The sequence below is a fragment of the Nelumbo lutea genome, chromosome 4 (assembly GCF_056320005.1).
Source record: "Nelumbo lutea isolate HS-2025 chromosome 4, American lotus-T2T, whole genome shotgun sequence".
NCBI lineage: Eukaryota > Viridiplantae > Streptophyta > Magnoliopsida > Proteales > Nelumbonaceae > Nelumbo > Nelumbo lutea.
In genome coordinates this window covers 19068624-19091259 of record NC_142687.1, presented here as the reverse complement: position 1 = coordinate 19091259, position 22636 = coordinate 19068624, and the positions used below count along the sequence as shown (strand labels likewise).

At 37.1% G+C, this 22636-nt stretch overlaps 1 protein-coding gene across 1 annotated transcript; it reads right to left on the bottom strand.

The window, feature by feature from the left end:
• Positions 1-5339: 5339 nt before the first annotated feature.
• On the bottom strand, positions 5340-9912 carry LOC148854362 (splicing factor). Its single transcript, XM_088985199.1, has 2 exons — positions 9775-9912; positions 5340-9516 (listed from the first exon to the last, which is right to left on the bottom strand). Exon 2 carries the CDS (start codon positions 9442-9444, stop codon positions 5617-5619), a length of 3828 nt encoding a protein of 1275 aa, XP_088841325.1. The 5' UTR covers positions 9445-9516; positions 9775-9912; the 3' UTR covers positions 5340-5616.
• Positions 9913-22636: the final 12724 nt, after the last annotated feature.

Sequence of the window (22636 nt, the reverse complement as noted above, 5' to 3'; positions counted from 1 at the left end):
ACACATGGCATCTCATTTGAGACAGGGAGATGACTATTCAAACTAAATGCAGATTTCTCATGGGGTATTTGGTAATTTCCAATACTTCCAAGAAAAAAAAATGAAGAAAGAATTAGATAAATATATTGTGCATGCTGAACAGCCCTTTTAATTTCAACTCTTTCTAATTTAGATTCTAAAATTTCTCATACATCTAATATATGGACATCCAAATATAAAATTAGTTATATTTGTGACACTACACATTTTATTGATCAAGATTGGAATTTGCAAAAAAAGAATTTTAAGTTTTACTAAACTAAAATGGCCACATACTAGAACTGCAATATCTGGGAGTATTTTAAATACTTTATATGAATATAAAGCTTTTTCTATTACTGTTGATAATGCTAGTAATAATGTTTTTGCAATAAATATGTTAAAAAATCAATTAAACTAATTTTTAATAGATTTTTTTTCATATTAGATGTACATGTCACATATTAAATTTGTACAAGATGCATTAGAATTTATTTCACCCCATACTAATGAAGTTAGAAATTGTATTATAAAAATATAAAAGATTTGTATTGTATGTAAAACATAGATGGAATTCAACATATTCTATGTTAGAAAATTGTTTATCATATAAAGGTATTTAACATGTTTCTATAATGAAAAAATGCCAAATGGTTACATAACTAATGAAGATTGGAAAATTGCAATTTAGATGAAAGATTTTTTACGAATTTTTTATGATGAAACTAATTTATTTTCAAGAATTTATCATCCTACTTCATAAAAAACCAAGTTTAGATCTTTTACTTGATCCTTATTATAAAAATATGATAACTCAAATTGGAACAAAAAAGATGAAATTAATACCTTATTATTTCAAATGTATGAAAGGTATGAATCTCAAAATTCAGTAGAACTAGGAGAAGTTCAACCACACCACGTGAAAGTGGTAGTGGAAATAAAATTTGGTCAATAATAAATAGAGGAAGGCAACAATCAAAGGCCACCTCTTCATCAAGTTCATCATTTGGTGAACTTCAATTTTATTTGCAATAATCAAGTATTTTTTACTAAGCTCAGAGGAAGCAAACGAAGTTTAAATAATAGCCTGGTGGAGAGAAAATGGAAAAAAAAAATCCAATTCTTTCAATCATTGCACATGATATACTAACCCTTATGGTGTCAATTGTTGCATCAAAGTCTTGTTAGTCTACAAGTAATCGGGTTCTGAATGAGAAGAAGAGTAGCTTGAATGATCAATCTTTGGAAATGTACATCAACTTGAAGGATTGGCCAAATACAGAACATAGGCTACAAGACAAAACAGAACATGACACCTTAACTGATGGTTCATTAGATGCATATGATGAATGTGAAACTTCAAAAAGTGTTGAATCCTATTTTTTTTTTTTTTGCTTTCAATTTTATTTGAGAATTATTTGTAATATTTTCCAATAGTTCAATCCTGTTGTAAATTTTATCTTCATTTTTATCATTTTATTAATTCAACGCCATTGTATTATTTTTTACTTTTTTGTACACATTAAATTTGACATGAAATAAAACTTTTACATTTTTCCCAACTTATTGTCTACCATTCATGTTAATTTTCTACTATTATATGATTTTGTAATTTTTCTTAGTTTAGGAAAAAAACAAAAATATAGGTCTGGCACGACTAGGAATTGGGCCATAGGTTATGCTAGGCCTGACCTAGGAGGGAGACCTTGCTGCCCAAGCACGGCCCACCAAGGCTCAAGGCGCAACACAGCATAGCACGGGTGGCATCTGAGCCACCTTTAATCCGTGTTGTGCCAGTACTAGGGATGTAAATGGATCAAATTTGAATCGAATCAGGCAATATCCGAATTCAATTAAATATTCGAATATTAGATTCAATTTGAATTCGACCAATTAATTATTTTAGATAATTAATAAATATTTTATTTATATAAAGTACACAAATATATAAATTATTTATATAATTTAATTATTAATATATAAAATATTTAAATATTTTATATATTGTATATAAGAATGAAATAATCTGTCAAATTTGGATATTTATCAAATCAAATCAGGTCATATCTGAATTCAAATGATTAAATATTCAAATTATCCAAATTCAATTTGATTATTTTATATCTCAAATTCAAAAATGAATTTTCAAGTACCATTGACACCCCTATCCAGCACAGCGTGACCCACATTACAGTTCTACTTCCATCCCAACCCATGCCTCGGATTTTCTCAAGTATGTATTCCCATTTCATCAACAATTTATATGTGAGAAATGTTCAAACCTTAGGCTGTGTTTGGTTGTAGCGCATATCTTGACTGGATGTAAAATTTATACCTAGTTCAGTTTTGGTTTCACTTGTAGTTCTGATTTGTATTCCTACCTGATATAAACATTGTACTTTTGTCTCTTTTGCACTCATTAGTAGTATAAATTTTGCATCTCAAAAAAAATGATGCAAAATTTGGCTTTCCTCCTACCTCAATTCTTTCTATAAAGTGGGGACTACATCATCTTCCACCCTACCTTATTCCTAGATAGATAACTCTCCTTCCTCTATCTCTTTCATTTAAAGTGGAAATCACTTCATTTTACTTTCTAATTCCTATTTCACTTCTTGAGACAAAGTCAAATCTGAAGCAAAAGTATACCGGAATTTACACACAGCCCTTTTTTGCACTCACACACATTTATACCAACACAAATGAAATTTGTACCACAACCAAATGTAGTCTTATCTACTTTTACCCCAAAGTCGGTGGTTTGTGGGAATTAAATCCACATCATTGATGGAGCATTTATACACCACCCAGGCTGCATGCATTGGTGTTTGACCGAACTTTTCCACCTCTTCTAATACTGAAACATTTATTTTACGGTTCTTCTACTGGGGCCGGGATTTTACAGTCAGAATCAACGTGACATCGTTATTGTGATAAGGAGTTTAAACTATAAACCATGGTTTTAAAAAATGATCCAGAAAAGGAATCGTTTTGGCTATCAGTGTTTGGGTTGATGGTTTGCTGTTCGGTTTGAATGGGTGGGTCAATAGGTCGATGATTCAACCATTCAAATCAATGGTTTATTGACTAATTCAATGGTTTTTAGCCAAGAATCGAGTTTGAAATAAAATGAAACTGATTGCCTGAACAATTCCCGAGCCAAACAGTCCAACTGTCTGATTCAACGACAGTTCAAAAACCATGGTATAAACTGCCTTTATAATTTATAAATACTCCATACTATATAGAATTCCTTCTTATACCTCTTATTTCTAGCAGAGAACCAACCTATCACTTTACCATGTTTTAACTACTTGTCATAATTCCGTGAGTTCTAATCTAGATTTAAACTTTCAGATGTTTCTTCGTGTAAGTTTGCAACTTTTGTAGGTTTGGGTCAAGCATTTGTTGAACCTGATCAAGGGCCCAAGCCCAACACTGTAAATTCATTCTTCAAGAGCTCAAGTGCTTCCTATTGCATATCTATCAAAAACTTTCATATTTAGCATAAAAATAAATCTTTCAAAATTGTTAAAATATATATAATTATTAAAATTTACACTTATAAATATTAAAAAAGAATTATGTTGGTTCTTTCTGAGCAAAAAAATAAAAAAGAATTATATTGGTTCTTAATAATTTAGATATATAAGTCTGATAATTTTCAACATTTCTTAACGTGTGTTTCGATATTTACACAATTTTAAAGTATGTTTTTTCATGTGTATACCATATTTATGGTCTTCTAGGACTCAAGTTTAATATTATTGTTGTATAATTTGGGATTTATTTTTGTTCCTCTAATGTATCCATGTATACTCCAACTTTTTGTCATGTCCAAAATGTATTTTGATACTTTTTAAAATTGTCTCAAACTGAAAAACCAAACCAGAAAATGCAGTTAACTGAATCAATCAGTTCGGTTTTGGTTTGGTATTTTTGAAAAACCGAAACTGATTTGATTTTTGATTAACCTACAAAAAAAAAACTGGTGATTAATCGAACCGACCGGTATATATTTATATGTATATTTTATATATATTTTTAATATGTCACATTATCTGTCTATTGTATAAATATATATTCATTATATATATAAATATACATATATTATATATTTTTATAAAATTTATAATATTATATATCATTTATTATTTATAATATAATATAATACATATATTTATATAATATATATTATAAATATAAAAAAAATGAAGAATCAAACTGGTCAAAAACCAAAACCAGCGGACCCCGGTGGTACTGATTCTTTTCAATTTGGAGAAATAGAAAAACCAATGACACCAATTAGGTTTGCAAAAATTGCACATGGTTCAGTTAACCAAACCAAACCATGGACACCCCTAATGACATGGGCCTGGCTTCAGGTTTGGCTTTACACTGTTTCAGACTCAGGTTTTACGCCAGGTCCATTCAAATTTTGACAAAATTCAAACCTGAGACATGCCCATAAACAGGTAGACATCACTCTCAGCAACATATCGTAACGATAGATGCTTATTGGGGCCATTTCCTATACTAATTAAGGTACAATTCTAATTAACAAACTTGGCCAAGGTGCTATGACTCCAGCATCTTTTAAGAGCCCAGGTTTGATAATTAGAATGGTACCCACTCGCTTTTTCCATTACCAGGTTTAAGAGCCCAGGTTTGACAATTCTAATTAACAAACTTGGCCAAGGTGCTATGACTGTGTCTATGTTTTTATTTTGTGAAGGTGAGGGTTACAAAATAAAGGAACTTATGGGATAAATTTGTTCTTTTTAATAATGACTTTTATGGTTAAAACAATCATAGTAAATCCATTTACCTAAATAAGCGTTTCCTAAAAAATATTTATCCAGGTAATTACATTTACCCTGATAAATAACTTACCAAAAAAAGGACAGGACCATAATATAAATTTTTGGTTGCTAAAGGTGGTTTTTTGGGCAGTATCAAGGTTCGAGTGGAATCAGAATTAGGTTCGGTCGTCGTTGCATTGGTGGTTTTGTCGACCCATAGCCGGTCGACGGTCATCTTTTGTTGGATGCCATAGTTGTGGACAGTACAGAATGAAAATGAATGAGCCGTATCAGTGTTGAGGGTGGTCTTATGTTGAAGTGTTGAATTTTGGCAATCACTGGACGATCAAACTGCATTGCCCATACGATGGCGCAAAGGGCAAAATCTTTTTGTTTCCGACCAGGTCTGGTGGTCTTGCCCACCTTGGCCGGAACAGTTTGTGTAGTGTTGGATTTATACTTACCTATCAATGAAAAAATATAGAAATGTATAATTTTAAGTGAAGTGAGCATACAATAGATAAATAATGATCATAATACATGTCATATTATATATGCCTGAACTTTTCCACCAAGGAGCTTCCATATTAAAAGCGGTTACACAACACTTCCGAGAAATTAAAACTTAAAAGGTGTACGAGCTAAATCTCGATAACAGAATTAGCAAAATAACAAGTCAATTAACTTGGACGAGCAAGAGAACCCATCTCAAAAAAAAACCGCAGGACAAAGAAGATTACATGATGCCACCCTATGGTTTTGATCCTGATGGGCTACCTTGCTTGGTAACTGCAGCTCAAACAAACATCATCAATTCTGGTCGGCTGAATATGTTGCTAGCCTCGTCCTCCAATGTGGGATAAGCAGCCACAAGTGCATCCTGCGATCCAATGTACAGCGAGTTATAGATCTTCCAGTAAACCTCCCTGACCTTCCTGGCCGGATGGAATAGACCCTGGAGACAATAGTTCAGGATAACGGCTGCACCCAGGGCTACCCTCATCCCTTCTATGGCTTCCATAACAGCATTTATAACGTGGGGTGATGTCTCAAATATATTTGGCCATACATAGTTCAACAGGTGCACTAGAGCATCCTCACAACCCAGTCCAGCCACACCCAATGCCATGTGTTTAACAGCAGAAGCTGCAGTCTGCCTGTGAACCAGGTCTCTATCCATGAGAGCATCTTCAAGGAGTGGAGTAACTGCATATATATAGTCCTTCCCCATCTCACCTATGTATTCAAACAAGAAAGACAGGGATTTCAAAACACCATTCTGCACATTAAGCTCTGGCACACGGTACTCATTCATCAACGCTGGCAGAACTGTGAAAGGGGAACAAGTTTCTGCAACTATTGCAATGGCCACGGTTGTGCAAACACGGTTCTGACGTTCCTGCACCTTAAGGTTGTTCAAAAGTGTTGCCAACACATCCTGTGGCCCAATGGCTTTTGCTATGTAGCCAAATGTGTTCACAGTTGCTCTCCGGATTCCCTTCTTGTGGGCTTTCAGCATCTCCAGAAGCTCAAAACAGATCCTCATCCACTCCCTAGCAGGTACAAATTCAGCTCCACGATCAGCAATTCTACCAACAAGGTCAATACAGTTCTCCTGAACCTTCTCATGCCGGTTCTTCAGAATTGGTGTCAGGCGAGGGAGCAAATCCTTTATTGGGGGTGTCATTTTTGTCATACCAATAACATTGACAATGGCCTTGAGAGCTCCCAGTATGGACCCCAGGACTTCAGGATACTCTTCACCCAAGTATTCATACAAGACCACTCCAAGGTGGCCCATTAGCTGTTCCTCTTGGCACTGCTTCATGACAACAGCAATCCTCGAAATGAGATCTGCAGCTTGCTGTCTCACCTTTGCACTTTTATTGTTCAAACGCCACTTTATGGTACCACAGATCTGGGGAAGGTAAGGCTTCACCCTCTGCCCAAGAGCATTGACCACAGCTCCAAATCCATTCAGCATAACATTAGCATCATCGCTTGTTTGTTCTTGGAAAGCATACAGGATCCCATCAATCAACAGCTCCTCCAGCCGGGCATCTATATCTGACGCACCCAAATTTGCAACTACCTTCTCAATTGTCTCCATCACCATCCGCCTATAGGGTTCACTTTCATCTTTCAGATCTTCAACAATTCTCCCTACTATGTCAGCCACACCAACCTTGTTCGCTATCTCAACAGTTGTGTCCACAAGCTGCCTGTAATTTCTACGATCCAATGCCATCCTTCTAACCCAGAAATTACGGAAAAACTCGGGGAGAATATCACTTCGAATATAATCAGCTTCCACCCCTTCCGTACTCACACATTGCTTCACCACTTTAAGCACAATTTTCTTCATTTCTTCATCCGGTGACTGGAACTCTCTAATCAGAATGAACATAACTTCCTTAGTATAGTAACTAGCATAAATCGCATCCATTAGTGGAATGATAAACCCAATAGCCTTCAAGAAAGCAGCCAAGACTTTCCCACGATGTGATCTGATACCCTTCCATAGAGGCTTCAAGACTGAATCAAAACTTTCAATACCATATGGAGCAGCTGCCTCAGCAAGCGCAGCCAGAGAGAGTGCAGTAATTGTTCTCACCTTCTGATTCTCGTCATTAAGACCATGTTCTATGATTTCAACAAGCGACCTGAGATGTGGAAGAACAGCACAGCCAATCAAGATGGCAATCTGCTGGACAATCTTAATTCCCGTGTGTCTAGCTTGCCAAGATTTCTTACTCTGACAAACAGCTTTTAAAAATGGCAGGAGTGCAGGAATTCCTAGTGCAGAAGCAACCACACTGAAAGCCCTTGCAGTCGTATTCCTGACGTATTCATCAATATTGTCAATATCAGGTCGCATTGCAGCAATCATTGTTGCCAAGCCAGCTGCTTTACTGAGATTGGAAATGATCTCTCTTCCTTCTACACGAGCATAATAATCCTCATCAATCAACAGAGGCTCAATAACGACTAGAATTTTGTGAACAAAAGGCCGAACCAGCTCATCCAACTTATACAGTACCCTATCAATAACCTTAACTAGAAGGTGTCTTTCCTGATCTTCTAATGTGGGCTGCATGAGCAATGGCAGGATTCTGTTGAAAAGTGGACCTGCACCAAACTCCCGAGCTTTGTCAGTTAGCTGCCTCAGTGCTGTTTTCCTCTGAGGAGGTGTCCCGTTCTTAACCTTGAGCAAAAGCTTCATGATCTTCCTCTCTTTTTGTTCTTCTGGGGACAACTCTTCTTCATCTTCTTCATTCAACAATGCCCCAAAGTATTGGTAATCCTCTGGTTTCATAAATGGTAGACCACCAGGTGCTTCTTTTGGAACATCAAACTGCTGCCCACGGTTCTCTTCTGGGATTGCATAAAGAGGAGTACCTAGTGGAGTTGGGGTGGCAAGAAGCTTCCTGGCTGGGGTTCTGATTGGAACATATGATGCTGGTGGCTCAAGGATCTTATACCCCTCCTGAGGGAACATCGCATCCAGCTCTTCATCTGTTAATGGGCGGTTTCTCTCTTCAATGTCCTTCTCCCATCGAAGTAAATTATATTGCTCAGGTGTAATTGAACCCCGAAGATTGATTGCTCCAGGAGTTGGTGTTGCAAGGTCGATTCCTCCTACAGGAGTCACACCCGGTGTGTACGCTGCAGCTGGTGTTGCCCCAGGCAATGGAGTTGCACTTCCCATACTTGCAGGGGTCTCATCCCATCTTGATCTCTGACGTTTGGGGGTCGGCGTGGCAAGTCCAGCCAGCTTAGGAGTAGCATCCCATGTCATGCCAGCAGGAGTTGCACCAGGAGTGGCCCCCCCAGCAGCAGGGGTCGCGTCAGAATCAGCCAAACGACCAGGCGTTGGTGTTTCGTCCCACCGGTTTCTTCTAGAAACTGAAGGTGTAGCATCAGCTACCCTCCCAGGTGTTGGAGTTGCATCCCATCGACCAATTCCTGGAGTCGAATCCGGCATGTCCCAATCAGAAGCCGATGCAGTTTTTGCTTTCTTGCTACTGGTGTCTGACTCCTGAGATTGGTCCCATCGATTCCTCCTCTTTTGAGTTGGCTGCACCGGTGCAGACCCAGCATCCTTTTCTCTTTCCGAAGCCTTGCTCTCTTCTTCCTCTTTCTTCTTCTTCGCAATGGCTCTCAAAGTCTCCTCCTTTTCTCTCTTCAATGCCTCCTCCCTCATAATATCTGCGTAAGTCCTCACTGACACATCTGGAGTCTTATCCCCCATTGCGAATGCGTCATTTCGATCGGGCGAAATAACACGATTAAGCCTCCTTTTCCTATAATCATCCTCCCTATCAATAATCCTCAGCGGTTTCTTAAAGCCCATACCGTCATCTTCCTCGCCACCTCTTGGGATATCCTTCAGAACCGACTTCGGTGCTGTAAAAGAAGCTAGCCTCCTAGCAACTTCTGAATCCATGGAATCTTGATTCTCCTCATCTTCATTCACAGGAATAGAGCGCTCATACCCCTCAAACCGGTTTTCACCACCGTAGAGATCAACATCGTACGTAACCGAAGTAAGGGATGCGAGCTGTTGCTCCATCTTCTTCCTCTCTTCTTGGGTCCTACCTATCTCAGCATCTATTGATGCCATGTTTTCCTCTCCCCTCTTCAGCCACACCCAAAAAAGAAGAAAACCCTAAATCTTCAATTTCTTTAACGAACTCTGCAGAAAACATAAAAATTGTAAGAAAACCATAACAAAGACAGCAACAAAAATTCGGAATACAAAGCATTAAACCTCAGTAAGGAACAATGGAAGAAAGCTCAATTTGATGTCTGTAGTAGTATAAAAGATCAAATTGAAACCCTAGATCTCTGAAACTAAAAGAGCAAAATAAAGAAAGATAGAAACATTGAGAAGAAGAAAAGATAAAATTAGGGTTTGAAAATGGATCCGAGTAAGAGAACACTAATTACCAACCTGTGAAGATCGTAAGCCCGCCGTTCTCTTTCCCTCTCCCTCTATCTGCGAGAGTGCGCGAATGAGAGGTAACGAGGAACTTGACTACACGGTTTGATGATATATATAGCTTAGGCTGAACCGCCGGTTTATGTACTGTTAATTACCGACCTTGTAGGCTTGTAAGGGCATTTCCGATATTTAATATACCACAAATGACCAGAGACGGGACATCCTCCCTTGAATTTATCATATATACCGATAATATTTTTAATATGCGGCTAGATTGTATGAATGTCATCTGACTCGCACTGCAATTCAACCTAATATAAAGTGGAAACCGACATAAGGATGATAGGCCTAGGCGGCCGTTTTCGCCCGGCCGGTCCAGTTTGGAAATTTTCGGGCGTCGACTGCTCGTGCTTGACAAAACTTTTCCATGTAAGTCCGGTTTGGCCCAGAACCGCATTAAGCCCAAATATCATGTGAGAGAGGCCCGGTAAAAGCGCCCATAAAATCCAATCTGGCCCATGATACATATACATGCGTTATGATAATAGCTAATAAGTGAAAGTGTTGAAATAAAAGATTTTCACTACTCATTCACCCATTTGTTCTTCCTCTTTTATTTTCCTTCTCTATGTTTCAATGTTTTACAAAGCAACTCAACTCAAACAGACTTTCTTATCAAGAATGTGAAAATTGCATTTCTCTACTCTAAGCAAGGAGAATTTGAACTTGGCCAAAAAAAAAAAGTAGTAGCCAAAGGGATCCAATCTGCAGGCCCAAAAAAAGAATTATCGGGCCTAATGGGCCAGATCAGCTCCAAGCAGCCTAGAGTGCTTTGCATCCCCACAGAGTTTAGGTAGTATTTGATTCCATTGCCATTTTTTTAGAAAACAGCGCCATGTGGGAGTCACATCAGATTTTAATGAAATAGAAAAAAAAAACACGTCAGCATATTCTGTTTGGTTAGCTGTTTTTCTCAAAACGGCAAAAAAAAGAATATTTTGCTGTTTTTTCAAAAAAAAGAAAAAAAAGATGTCCATCTCAAAAAATGTCTTTTTTACGGGTTTTTTTTTTTTTTCTTTTCTCAAAGCATTTCCTGGCATGGTGGATGATGTGCCTCCTTTTGACACCGTTTTCTCGGAAAATGTCAATGGAGCCAAACAGAACCATGCATAAACATTTTCTCAAAAATCACCAAAAAAAAAACATACACACAATACCATGGTTCGAAAAAAGTGCAGTGGAACTAAACACCTTAATTTTTACTAATATCACAGCTTTCAGTTTGCCCAAATAGGTTGAGGCAACATCCAACCAGAACAAACCTTTTAAAGCTAGGGCTCTATAGGATCAAGTGTTTGAAATATGAACTTTGAAATACAGCTGGGGCTACGAGTTTAAGGCTGCATTTGGCATTCCTTTGGTTAAGGACTTATCTCATTTTTATACTAAAAAAATTCAATATTCATAAGGGCATTTTAATTATAAAAAAGAAATAAATCCTTAAAGAATGCCAAATGCAGCCTAATCCATGTTACTCAAGCAAACTTTCTTGAAATATCCATGAACTGGGAATTGGTTTGACAAACTTTATTGTCTTGTCGGCTATTTTGCCCTTACATGTGGATAACTTGATATCTTGTAGTCCATTTACACGCCTAATTGCAGAAGGTCCGGAGTGGTTATACATAGTGGTGTCGATTGGACTGGATTTGGTTCAATCCGATCCAGTCCAAAATGAGTCTATTACAAATAGACCAGGTCCAATCCAATCCAATGAATAATTTGGACTGGTCCAATTCAATGTTTGGATAATCTAATTTGTTCAAATTCATTTAAATTTAGATTGGCTTCAACTCAGATATGCTCCATTATATTCTTATCTTATGTCAATAGATCGGATATCGGGTTAATCCAACCAAATCCAATATAAATTTATTACGAATGGACCAGGTTCAATCCAATCTAATAAAATTTTGGACCAGACTGATCCAATCCATTATGTCTTTTTGGTCCTTCCAACCCATCCAAATTAATTTTGACCGGTCCATTGACACCCTTAGTTATACAGGTGGCTTTAGCTATTTTCTTGCTCTCAGCACTAAATTTACATCTGCACCTCACAGAGGGCGCCCCACGTGCATGTCTCAGCATGCATTGGGAATATCTCCCAAATTTGTCAGTGGTAGATGTTTCCAATACACTGTTGGAATATGCTGTGAGGCGTGCACATGTGAATTCCAGCCTGTTACCTAACGTTGGGCTGCACTGGCCCCAGTTCAATATATGGTATCAGGTGGGCTGACCATATTTGAAACTACATCCTTGAGCCCATGCATTGCTTGGATCTTTCCACTACGGATCACATTAAGACCGAGTTGGGCTGATGCTGAAGAAGCCTAGCATGGTCCAACTAAGCTCACCTTGACTTGAAGTCTTTTACTATATTAGGACTATTTGTAAATGGGTGGATCTTACCTTTCCCCAGCTCAGGAAACAACTGATGATATACATAAAATGATTCATCCTAACCTTACTACTTCCATATGTCAACTTTTAGCCAAGTGACACTTTCATCTTGCGAGTTTTCAAGGTATCTTTATCCCACCTTCATATTAAAACATCTTCTCGATTTGTTCTTGTAGCGGCAAAATATTTCTTTCTACACTTGGACCTTGGTTGCCCTTGAACCCATACCAACCCTTATTAATAATTGGGCTCAAAGTTGTTATATGTTTAAAGCCCAAGACTTCCCTAAGGAGCATGGATCTTAAAACTAAGCGGACAAACCAGGCCCATTTACAATTGTATCTTTGCTAGATCTTTCATATGCACATTGATTTTTAACTTTTACGTTTGGTTGATTGGTTTATCAATTTGTTAGGTACCATACCTTTTTGGCATGGATGATGGATCGGGTAAGGGGGTGTTAGGCAATGTGTACGGTTTTATTTCGTTAGTTTTGTTTTTTTCTTTCCGAAGCAAAAAACAACTACCATGTCGGCAAAACATACCAACTAATTCTACCTGAAATGTAAAGTTGTTTTACTGGCAGAGGGAACCTCATAACTTGTCACATGCTGCACATCCAAAGAATAGTTGAGATGATCACTGAGCATCCCTCCCAAAGTGGAGGCATGGGATCAAATCCGTATTATCGCAGGCTATCCGTGGTAAGGTCAGTGGACCTCACGTACAGGCTTGTTAATGGGCCAATTCAATATAAATCAAATATATATGGATCAGATCCAATCTAATCCGATAAACATTTTTTATTAGACATATCTAATTCGATGTGTTATTAGACCATCCAAACTGCTTAAATTGGTTTTAATTCATATTGTGTTGAAAACTAAACCTGGTCCAATGACACTTTTACTCTTATCTTCTGCCAATAAATTAAATATTGATCCAACCCGATACGGTCCGATATAAATCCATTACATATGAATGGAATCTAATCCAACCCAAACCAATAAATACTTTAACAGGTCCAAGTCAATGACTTATTGGACGATCCAATCCATTCGGGTTAGTGTTGATTCGGACAGGTCCAATCCAAACCCGGTCCATTCGACTGTGGTCCTAATTCCTCTAAGTTATGGTCTGAAACTGCCACTGTGCCTCGTCAACAATGCAAGTAATACATACCCATGTTCAAGTGTTCGCCTTTTTACCAGAGAGATGTAGCAATTATTTCCATTCTTCCCACACAAGTCGCTTTGTGTTTTTTTTTTAATCGAAGAGTGACACGCTTTGAGACGCGCTGCCTGTAATCGCTTTGACCGCTTGCTTTAGAGTTTAGGCCATTGATAACAACCACTAACCATTCGAACCAACCACGGCACGCTTTGTCGCGCTCTTAAGCTGCTTCTTTGGCGTAACTGTCGTAAATCAATGCAGTAAGAACTAAAAGGTGATGCCCAAGATGATAGCTCATGGCTGTAGAAGATAGATCAAAAGGATATGGCACTATGTTATCATCATCACGTACATATTCACCGAGAGGAAAAGGGACCTGTGGGCCTTTGTGTCACCACCATACAGGGCGAAGTGGGCCCAAGCCCAAAAGTAAAATGAAAAGCAACTCATTTAAAATAATGATAGAACACGTTTGTGAAGGTGCTATGTGTTTTGTCGGATTAGAATCTAAATAACACATGTATTGGTCGAGTTCCCCTAGATTTTATTGCAACAGTTTTCAGCAAGAGCAAGTCCCTGTTTGGTAAAGAGCCATTCTAGATACTTCTCAATTCCCACAGGATGATAGCCAAAGGCCCATGAAGAATGTCAAGCGTTCATGATTTTAAATACTCCACGAGTTTTGAGATAATAAATTTGTCATTGCCAAGTGACATAAATAAAGCCAGCCTAGTAGATAGGACAGAGGTGATGATTCAATTGATCCAACCTGGACCATCACAAGCACTTACCATCCATTTTCTTTTTTTTTTTTTTTTCTTTTCTTTTTTAGTTTTACATTTTCTATACTAACCAATCATTGTGGGATAGGTATTGTTAAGTTGGACATTGATGAGCAATGCTCTAAAAATCTAACGACCTGAAAACCAACCATTGCTTAGTATGAATGATCAAACTGCCCCAAAATCTCTTACCCCTCTCCACCCCGAGTTCCTGGCAGATGTTTCAAATGCAGGGGGTGTAAGAGTGGAGCTCGTTCTGTGGGGAGCCATTGGGTTTTGTTGGGTTTTTTGGTAATACATAGTTTACATTTCAAGGGAATCAGAGTAAGGACAAAGTGATACATGTTAGGCCCATTGGCCATACACCCATGCCACATTGAATATGTGGTTGTGAGGGGTTTGATCCCTCCCCTCCAACTTTGGGGGGATGTCAAACCCTCACCTCTAGTGTTGGAGAGATGATAACTAAGATGCACACAGCCTTATCCTTGCACATACAGAAAGGTTATTCCAATATTTGAATTCTGATCACCTAGGTCGCAATGGAAAAACCTAATCTAAGATTGATTTCTTTATTCAACCAGATGCCACTCCAACTCTAACTCAACTTGACCTACCTCTCTCTCTCTCTCTCTCTCTCATCCAATATCATTCCATTATGTGGTGCCCCTGAAGGAAATATTTACAAATGTTTCAATGCTATTACATGTTTATCGAGATACGCTAATATCACAATGAGTTAGCGCCTGACATGGGTCAATCTCAACCAAACCCCATCCGAGAATCCGATTTTTGTGGTGATAATGAGATGTGGATAACATTTTTAAGAAGTGTTCATTTACTAAACAAGTCTGGTTGAATGTTAACAATGGTTTGACCGACCCTAGTGATTTAGATAATAGTGTTAGAGACTAGTGGGATAGTTTGGACGATGATAAAATTGATGCTAGATAAGAGAAAAATGTATTTTCATCTTTTGATTTATCTAGGAAAATAGAATGACAAAATTGTTCCACACCCAGTCATTCTTGATCTTGCTCTCAATTTGTATTTGGATACTCAAAAAAGTCTCAATCTTGATGGAGAGATGATGAGAGGCAAAAATATGGAATCTGGTTTATTGGAAACACCCAATAAGTAAAGAGATTATAATCAACTTTGATGTTTCACATCCTTTGAAGGCTGCCATATGTTGCACCGCTAGAAACAAGTTTGGGGAAGTTTTAGAAGTCAAAGCCTACTCCATTGGTTCTACTTCCATCACTCTAGCTGAATCTTGGGCTACATGGGATGTCCATAATGTTGTTCTTAATTACAGGGATCATCCAATTTCTATTGAAGGGAATTCTCTTCTGATCATATCGTGTTTCAAGAAGAAATCCGAAGTTTCATAGATACTACATACTATTATTGAGGAGTGCTGGAGATTGGGTGAGCGGTTGGACTATGGGGTGACGTACCATCATATCTTCCATGAAGCTAATCAGACGGCAGATTGGGCAGCTGAAGAGACTCTTTCCTCTCCTCTTTCTCCTCTTTCCTTTTGTAATGTTGATCTTCCTTGTTTGTTAGTTGTAATTTGTTGGAGTGATTTTTGGGGCAGAGCTACCCCCATATTGTGCAGCTCCTACTGATTCTATGAAAAGAGAGGTAAAGGGTGGGTTTTCCACTTAACCAATGCACTCACATCTCTGCCTCTATAGGTCCATCAATAAGACCCGAAATTCCGTAGACCAATCTGACATCCAATTTAATTATCCTAGAGTCGGATGAGCGATATTCATTATCGGATTGAACTCGGATGGAATGAGCAGAATTTGATTAAAAATTGGGATCGAATTCAGATAGAGCTGTATTTGATCCAATAAAAATATGACTCCTTTTTTTTTTTTGTTGTTTTGTTAAGCTACTAGTTTTAACATGTATTATTGCAACAATCAACCTATAATTACTCATTAGTCAAAATAATAAATGACAAGACAATCTGACGTTAGGATCTAATGCTCGGTTTGTTTTTCAGTAAACCACTTAGTGCACTTACCCATGTTTTTTTATTTCCTATGTAAATAAGGCAATAACCATCTTAACCATAAAAGTTCTATTATTAAAATGGATATTTTTGTCCCATCCAAGCATTGGCAATTTTATTCTACAAAATCTGAAAAATGAACGTGTGTTTCTTGGTCAATGGGAATCAAAATCCCATTGACCAACTTTCCCCCCTCTCAAAATCCAAAAAAAGAATGCCCCCTAGAAACCATCGATTGTAAGCACATTTGGAGAATTCCATTTTCTTGAGTTCTCTTTCTCTATTCTTGGCTTTAAAGCCTGTTGTCTGTCCCGCTCTCAATTTCAATAAACCAAGCATGTCAGAAATCAACAATATTGGCTGCTGAACTGGGTGAGGATTCACCAACCTACCATCTTACGCCACTTGAATACTCCTACTGAAACAAGAATACAAGATCCCTAATAATTCCTTTCTTCATGGTCCTCTTGTTGCTTTCTATCATAGTCACTGAAGAGAGCTCCATTTTCAGGGGAGTTTGGCTTCAGTCACTGAAGAGAGCTCCATTCGAGCAGTGTTTACTTTCTTGCATTGAGAATATTTCCATATTTATGTGTTTTATTTCATGGGGAGGTATTCCCATTGCAAGGTTAGGAAAGGCTGTTAGAATGGTGTGGGCACAGGTTTGCCCTGATGGAAGTCGGTCTATTTTCAGGGAGGGAAGACGCTTTCCCCATTTCCTTTAACATTTTAGATGGAAACCTAATCCCAAGAGATCATCTCTTACAACCTCTCTTCTCTGTTTCATCTCTCAATAGGGTTTTGAATTTCTATTTTTTGTTTTGTGTTCCAGGTGTTTGATTTTGGTTGTTTTTTCTTCTTCTTCTTCGTCTTCTTCTTCTTCTCTCTATTTGATTATATTGAATTTGTGTGGAATCCAATATCTAATACATCCAATTTTCAAATTCAGATTGATTTCCTATGCACTCGATCCGAGTTCAGATCGAACTCAGATGGGAGGCTTTCATTATCAAATAGAACTCGAATATATGTACATCTGATCCGAGTACAAGCCTATCTCCAAACACTTGGCCCCATATTCTTTACTACAAACATGGTATTGAAAAACTCAGATTGGCTGCCCACTAAGTGCACACACACACCCACAACACATTCCAACCATGCATTGGGAGCAACCCTCAATTACAAGCATGCTCTATGAGGTGCTGATTTGAACTTGGTGTTTACGGAGTAACATAGCATTGCATCGTTTCCTAAGGAATACCATATATAGTATATATCACTAGTTTAGAGTGGCCATCTAATGGGTGAAGACAAGTTTAGTTTAGTTGGAAAATTTTACCAACTTGAAGGTATTTTGGTCAATCCTAATTGGGAAGCACTTATTCCTTGATTTTCATTAATAGTAGATGAATTAACTAAACATATTCAAGAGGAGGTCCCATGATGCTATATGTTTGATGATGATGGTATTAATTGATAAAACTAGCAAAAGCACAATGCAAAAGTTAGGTTTATTGACAGCTATGTTAGAAATAAGAGGTTTTAAAATAAATAAGACTACAACATAATATATGCATTGTAAATTTAATAATAATAGGAGTGTAAACTATAACATACTTAGGACTCGAGACCAAGAAATTACTTGATGTGCCTATAAGGATGTAAACGGATTGAATTGGATTTTAATCAAGATATATCTCAATCCGATCCAATGGCAGAATTTGAGATCCAATCGAATCTTACAAATAGTTATTTGAATATGAATTCGTTAAGGATGTTGGATATCTGAATATGACCCGATCCAATTTGAATTATGAAAAATTTAATAAAGTATTAAAAGAAAAAACATAAAAAGTTTATATAAAGATCCGATCAAATTGGATAAAATCCTTTCAAATTGGATAAGGGGTGATCCGGATCACCAATCGGATCTGATTGTCCGATCTGAAAATCCGACAAAAGGGTTATCAATATTTGATAAAACTATGATCAGATTTGGATCAGATCATATCATGATCAAATCCATTTGCAACCCCTATGTACCTCTTTTCATTACTTTGGCTTTAATGATTCATAACAAGAGAGAGATTGATGAAGATGTCACTCATAGAATTAAAGCAAGACGACCAAATTAAATGAATGCATCTATAATCTTACTTGAGAGGAAATATCAATTTGAGTAAAAGGAATTTTTCATAAAACAGTTGTAAGGTCAATTATATTGCACGGAAGCATATCTAAAAAATTAATAAATATATTAGAAATATAAACACTCAAAAAAGAACTTGGTGGAAATAATGACAAATAATTTAAATGTCCATAGTTTAACGATGTATATGACATCGAAGAAGAATGGTGAAATAGGATTCATGTATCCAACCCCGTTACTCTCACAGTTGGGACAAGGTTTAGGTGTTGAGCACGATGACATTCGGTCTTAATTACAGGTGATCATTTGTAGTCCGTCCTAGAAATTTATAAGCTTGGCCGCTTGGATTAGGTTTTGTGTATCAGCCGATCCTATAAAATTTTGGGCTCAATACTTTAGTTTAGATTTGGCCTACAATATATTTATATACATGATTTTTAAAATCGAATCGGATCGGATGATTAGATCGAAAAAACTGGGAATTAGTTAGGTGATCAGTTTCACTTTATCATAGAACTGTTATTTTATCAAAAATCATTGATTTAGTTAGTAAACCGTTGACGCAGATGGTCAAACCATTTGAACTGTTCAATAATTTGGCCTTTTTTTATTTATTAATTTTTTGTCAAAACGAATTATCCATTCGATTTGAACAATCAAACCATTTGACCCAAAAATCAGACCCGTAACCGATTCAGTTTTAAAAACCTTGTTTACATATATTATGCATAAGGCATGCCCCCATAAGCTCATCCTTATACTATAACCCTTATCATAGGTATTAAAGTTGGTCTTTGAGAATAATTTAATTATTGAAAAAATAAATTCTTCTTAGTTTAGTTATGTATATATATAATGTATTATTGAATACGGGTCAATATCGACTCCAATGCTCTTTCACATACATATAATTAAATATATAAATGAATACTCAAAAGTCAAAATCTCTGTTGGTATAAGTTTGAGGAAATTTTTAATGCCTAGTGCCAATATAAACAACCCTTAGATCCGGATGCCCAATCCACTCTTAGAAATCTTACTGTTCAATCCACCCTAAAAGAATTAACCCTATATCAGGTTTGCCTTTCTCAACCCTAAGCCTGACCCGATCATGGACGTACCCTATATTGAGTTGAATTAGAATAGGGCCAACTGTGACGCACTAATAAAAAGATCACCCGAAATCCACCTACAAGCTACAGACATGGGAGACAAGCAGACCAGCTGAGATCAAACGAATGAAGGACCCCAACCACATATCATCCACTAAACCCGACCCAAATCCCCATCCCCGGCCCCGCAGAGGTGCATCCTGCATGTACGTCACGTTGACCATAACTCGGGTTCGGTGTCGGTCTGGCGATCGAGCTATCCATCTATCTATCAAGAGAATTTCAGATTCTCTTTCAACCACCGTCATGGTCCATGCCATATGGATTATTGGATGATTATAAATGCCAAACTGCTAAGCTTATGTGTTGGCATTCTTTGTCTTCTTCTATAATTAATCAAAGCGTCCCTGGCTAGAGGGAGAGAAATAAATAAGGTCACACTCACACAAGCTTGTTAAAGAAGTAAATCAGACGAGAGAAGAGTTAAATTCCTGTATTGAACTTTGTGTCAAGTTAAAGCTTGGATCCTTGCCGTTGGATAAATGAGAAGCCAATAAATCTAATGGTTTGAGACCCAAATTACGTTATTTTAGATTTATAGTTTAAAGGCCTGGCCCGTCTGGGTAACATGGGATGGGAGCTGCGTAGGGTCAAATAGTTTCGTGAGTTGTCAGCCTTCTGGGTGGAATGGTGGATGGAGTCGGTCAGAAGTCAGAACGGACCGTAGCTTACAACTGGTTGCCCTCTTCCCCAAGTAAGAAAAACGTTTCGTTGCCTGATCATACTGACCTTTCCGTGTAATTTATTAGGATTAATTGGTTCAAAACTCAGTAAAATGAGCAACAACTAATCTTAATGCTTAGGTCAGGGAAGAATAGGATTAACGGGTCGGTTCACCGGTCACAATATAATGTATACTAAGATAAAACAGACAAATCTATCTATAAAAGCAATAAAGAACGAAAGAAAAGACATTAGACATCTTCTCTAGTTTTGGCTGGTAAGAATATATTCGTTTTAAGGGCATGGAGCCAAAAATGAGCAACTTCCTATGTTGAATCGGGTCTATTCGGAGCCCCGGAGGGAAGAGGGTGTTTTTGTAATTGAGCAATCCCCATAATCTATTGCTCCACGCGTAATGGGACTCGGGAAAGGGCTGTTTGATAGAAGGCTGAAGTGACTGAAAGGTTTATTTTATTTTGTACTTTATTATATAAAATAGTCATGTAATTAATTAAATACTTGGGTTTCAATAATAAATCAAGCCCTTCAGTTTCACATGTAAGAAACTTACAACCTAAGTGCCCGTTCGGGAGTGCTGAATCACATGAGCTATATTTGATGAATCACGTTGACGTCAATCAATCATTTTTTTTTTATCACCCGTCTCAGTGTCTCTTAACATATCTGGAGCACCTCAAAACAGCTGAATCAACTTAATTGAATGTTCAACCTAACCCTCCCAAACGAATCCTAAGACAAAACTATATAAGTTATTCGGTTCAGCTGCTTTAGCTATCATCTTATAAAGTCCCTTTATGAATGAAGAAATGAACATGGAACATGTTACCTACTAGGCCCACCGTTTGAGGATAAATAGCAAAAACGATAATGACCAATGGGGTTTCATAATTAATTAAATTGTGGTATGGTTCAAAATGTGACGGGATCTCCTAAAAGCAAAAGCCCTATAAATCCTTGTAAGCAAGGTTCAAAAAATCGTTATGATTGGTTGATACGTATCGTATCGGGAGCATCTATATAGAGGGCATATTGGGATTTTGACCGGTTCAGGGGTGGAGGAACCTTAAACCAGTCCCCTTGAACTAGATTTAAAAAAAAATAAAATAAATAAAACAGTACTGATACTGCCCGATACACCCCTACCAGCGTATCGGGCATATCAATATTTAGAACCTTGCTTGCAAATATGGACATCCAACCATTGATTGATAACATACTTTCATGAATTTAAGAATTAAGATACATGTTCAGAAGATATTCCTATTTGTGCGGTTGGAATTCATGTTCTCACAGAGTTTTTTGCTTTCAATAGATTAAATCATTATTAAAATTTAGATTATTTAAAGGCTCAAATTGTCCTCTTTAATTTCATAAAAAGGTCTTTAAAACATGATCTTTTTGGAGGGTTGCATGATAATAAGGGTAAATTGTTGAAACCTCCATTGAATTTTTTGGCGTGCTAGTGAAACCTCTCTTAAAATTTGGTAATTGTAATCATTTGTCCTAAACTTTCTAACAAACTTGCAAGTAGACCTCATCGATTAGAATAATCTAAAAAGAAGCATGAAAATGTCCAAAATACCCATGTATTTTACTTTTGAACAAAACATTTATTTTATAAATTTTCTCTTAATATCAATTGTTAATCTAGACCCTTCAATCTTCTTTTTTTTTTCAAATTTTATTTATTTTTTGAAATTGCCCTTCATATCAATCGCTCAAAGGTAAATCTACAACTTTAAACTCTATTCCTTTTGTTGTTCATAAAGCTTGTAGTTTTTTTTCTTGTGAAATCCAAACTCAATAATAATTACATGGGTATTTTGGACATTTTCATGTTTATTGTTAGTAGGGATGGCAATTTTCTCCATCCTTAATGGGGATTAAGGACAGGGATGGGAACTAATAGGGATCCCTGACTAGGGTCATGGTAAGGGATGGGGAATGAAGTCTCCACCCTGCCCTGATCCCAATAATATATATAATATTATTTATACTAAATATATATGCTATTATTTATATCAAAATATATTTAAAACATTATTCGTATTTTAAAATTTTCATTTATTTTAAATAAAGTTAGTTTTAAAATACTATTATTTAATGAGTTTTGAGGATTTGAATCCTCACGAGAAATCCACCTTTATTGGGATTAGGGACGGAGGATAACTTTTAGGGGTTTTACTATTTAATCCACCCCTAGGTGGAGCTACTAATAGACTAAGAGTGGTTTGAATCTTGCCTGTGGATTGATGTCAAATTTACAGGCAGGTTGTGATTTATAGGGGGCCGCAAATTAGATTTATGAAAGAGATTACAGCTCAAAAATCCCTAACTTTTATCTCCTTTGCTAGTTGTAATTGGGGACATGAATTTATTTCAAAATTGGGATTGGGACGAAAACTATGACCCG

What these genes read in the sequence shown, in the direction of transcription:
- LOC148854362 (XM_088985199.1), bottom strand. Translation starts at nt 9,444, where the DNA reads ATGGCATCAATAGATGCTGAGATAGGTAGGACCCAAGAAGAGAGGAAG.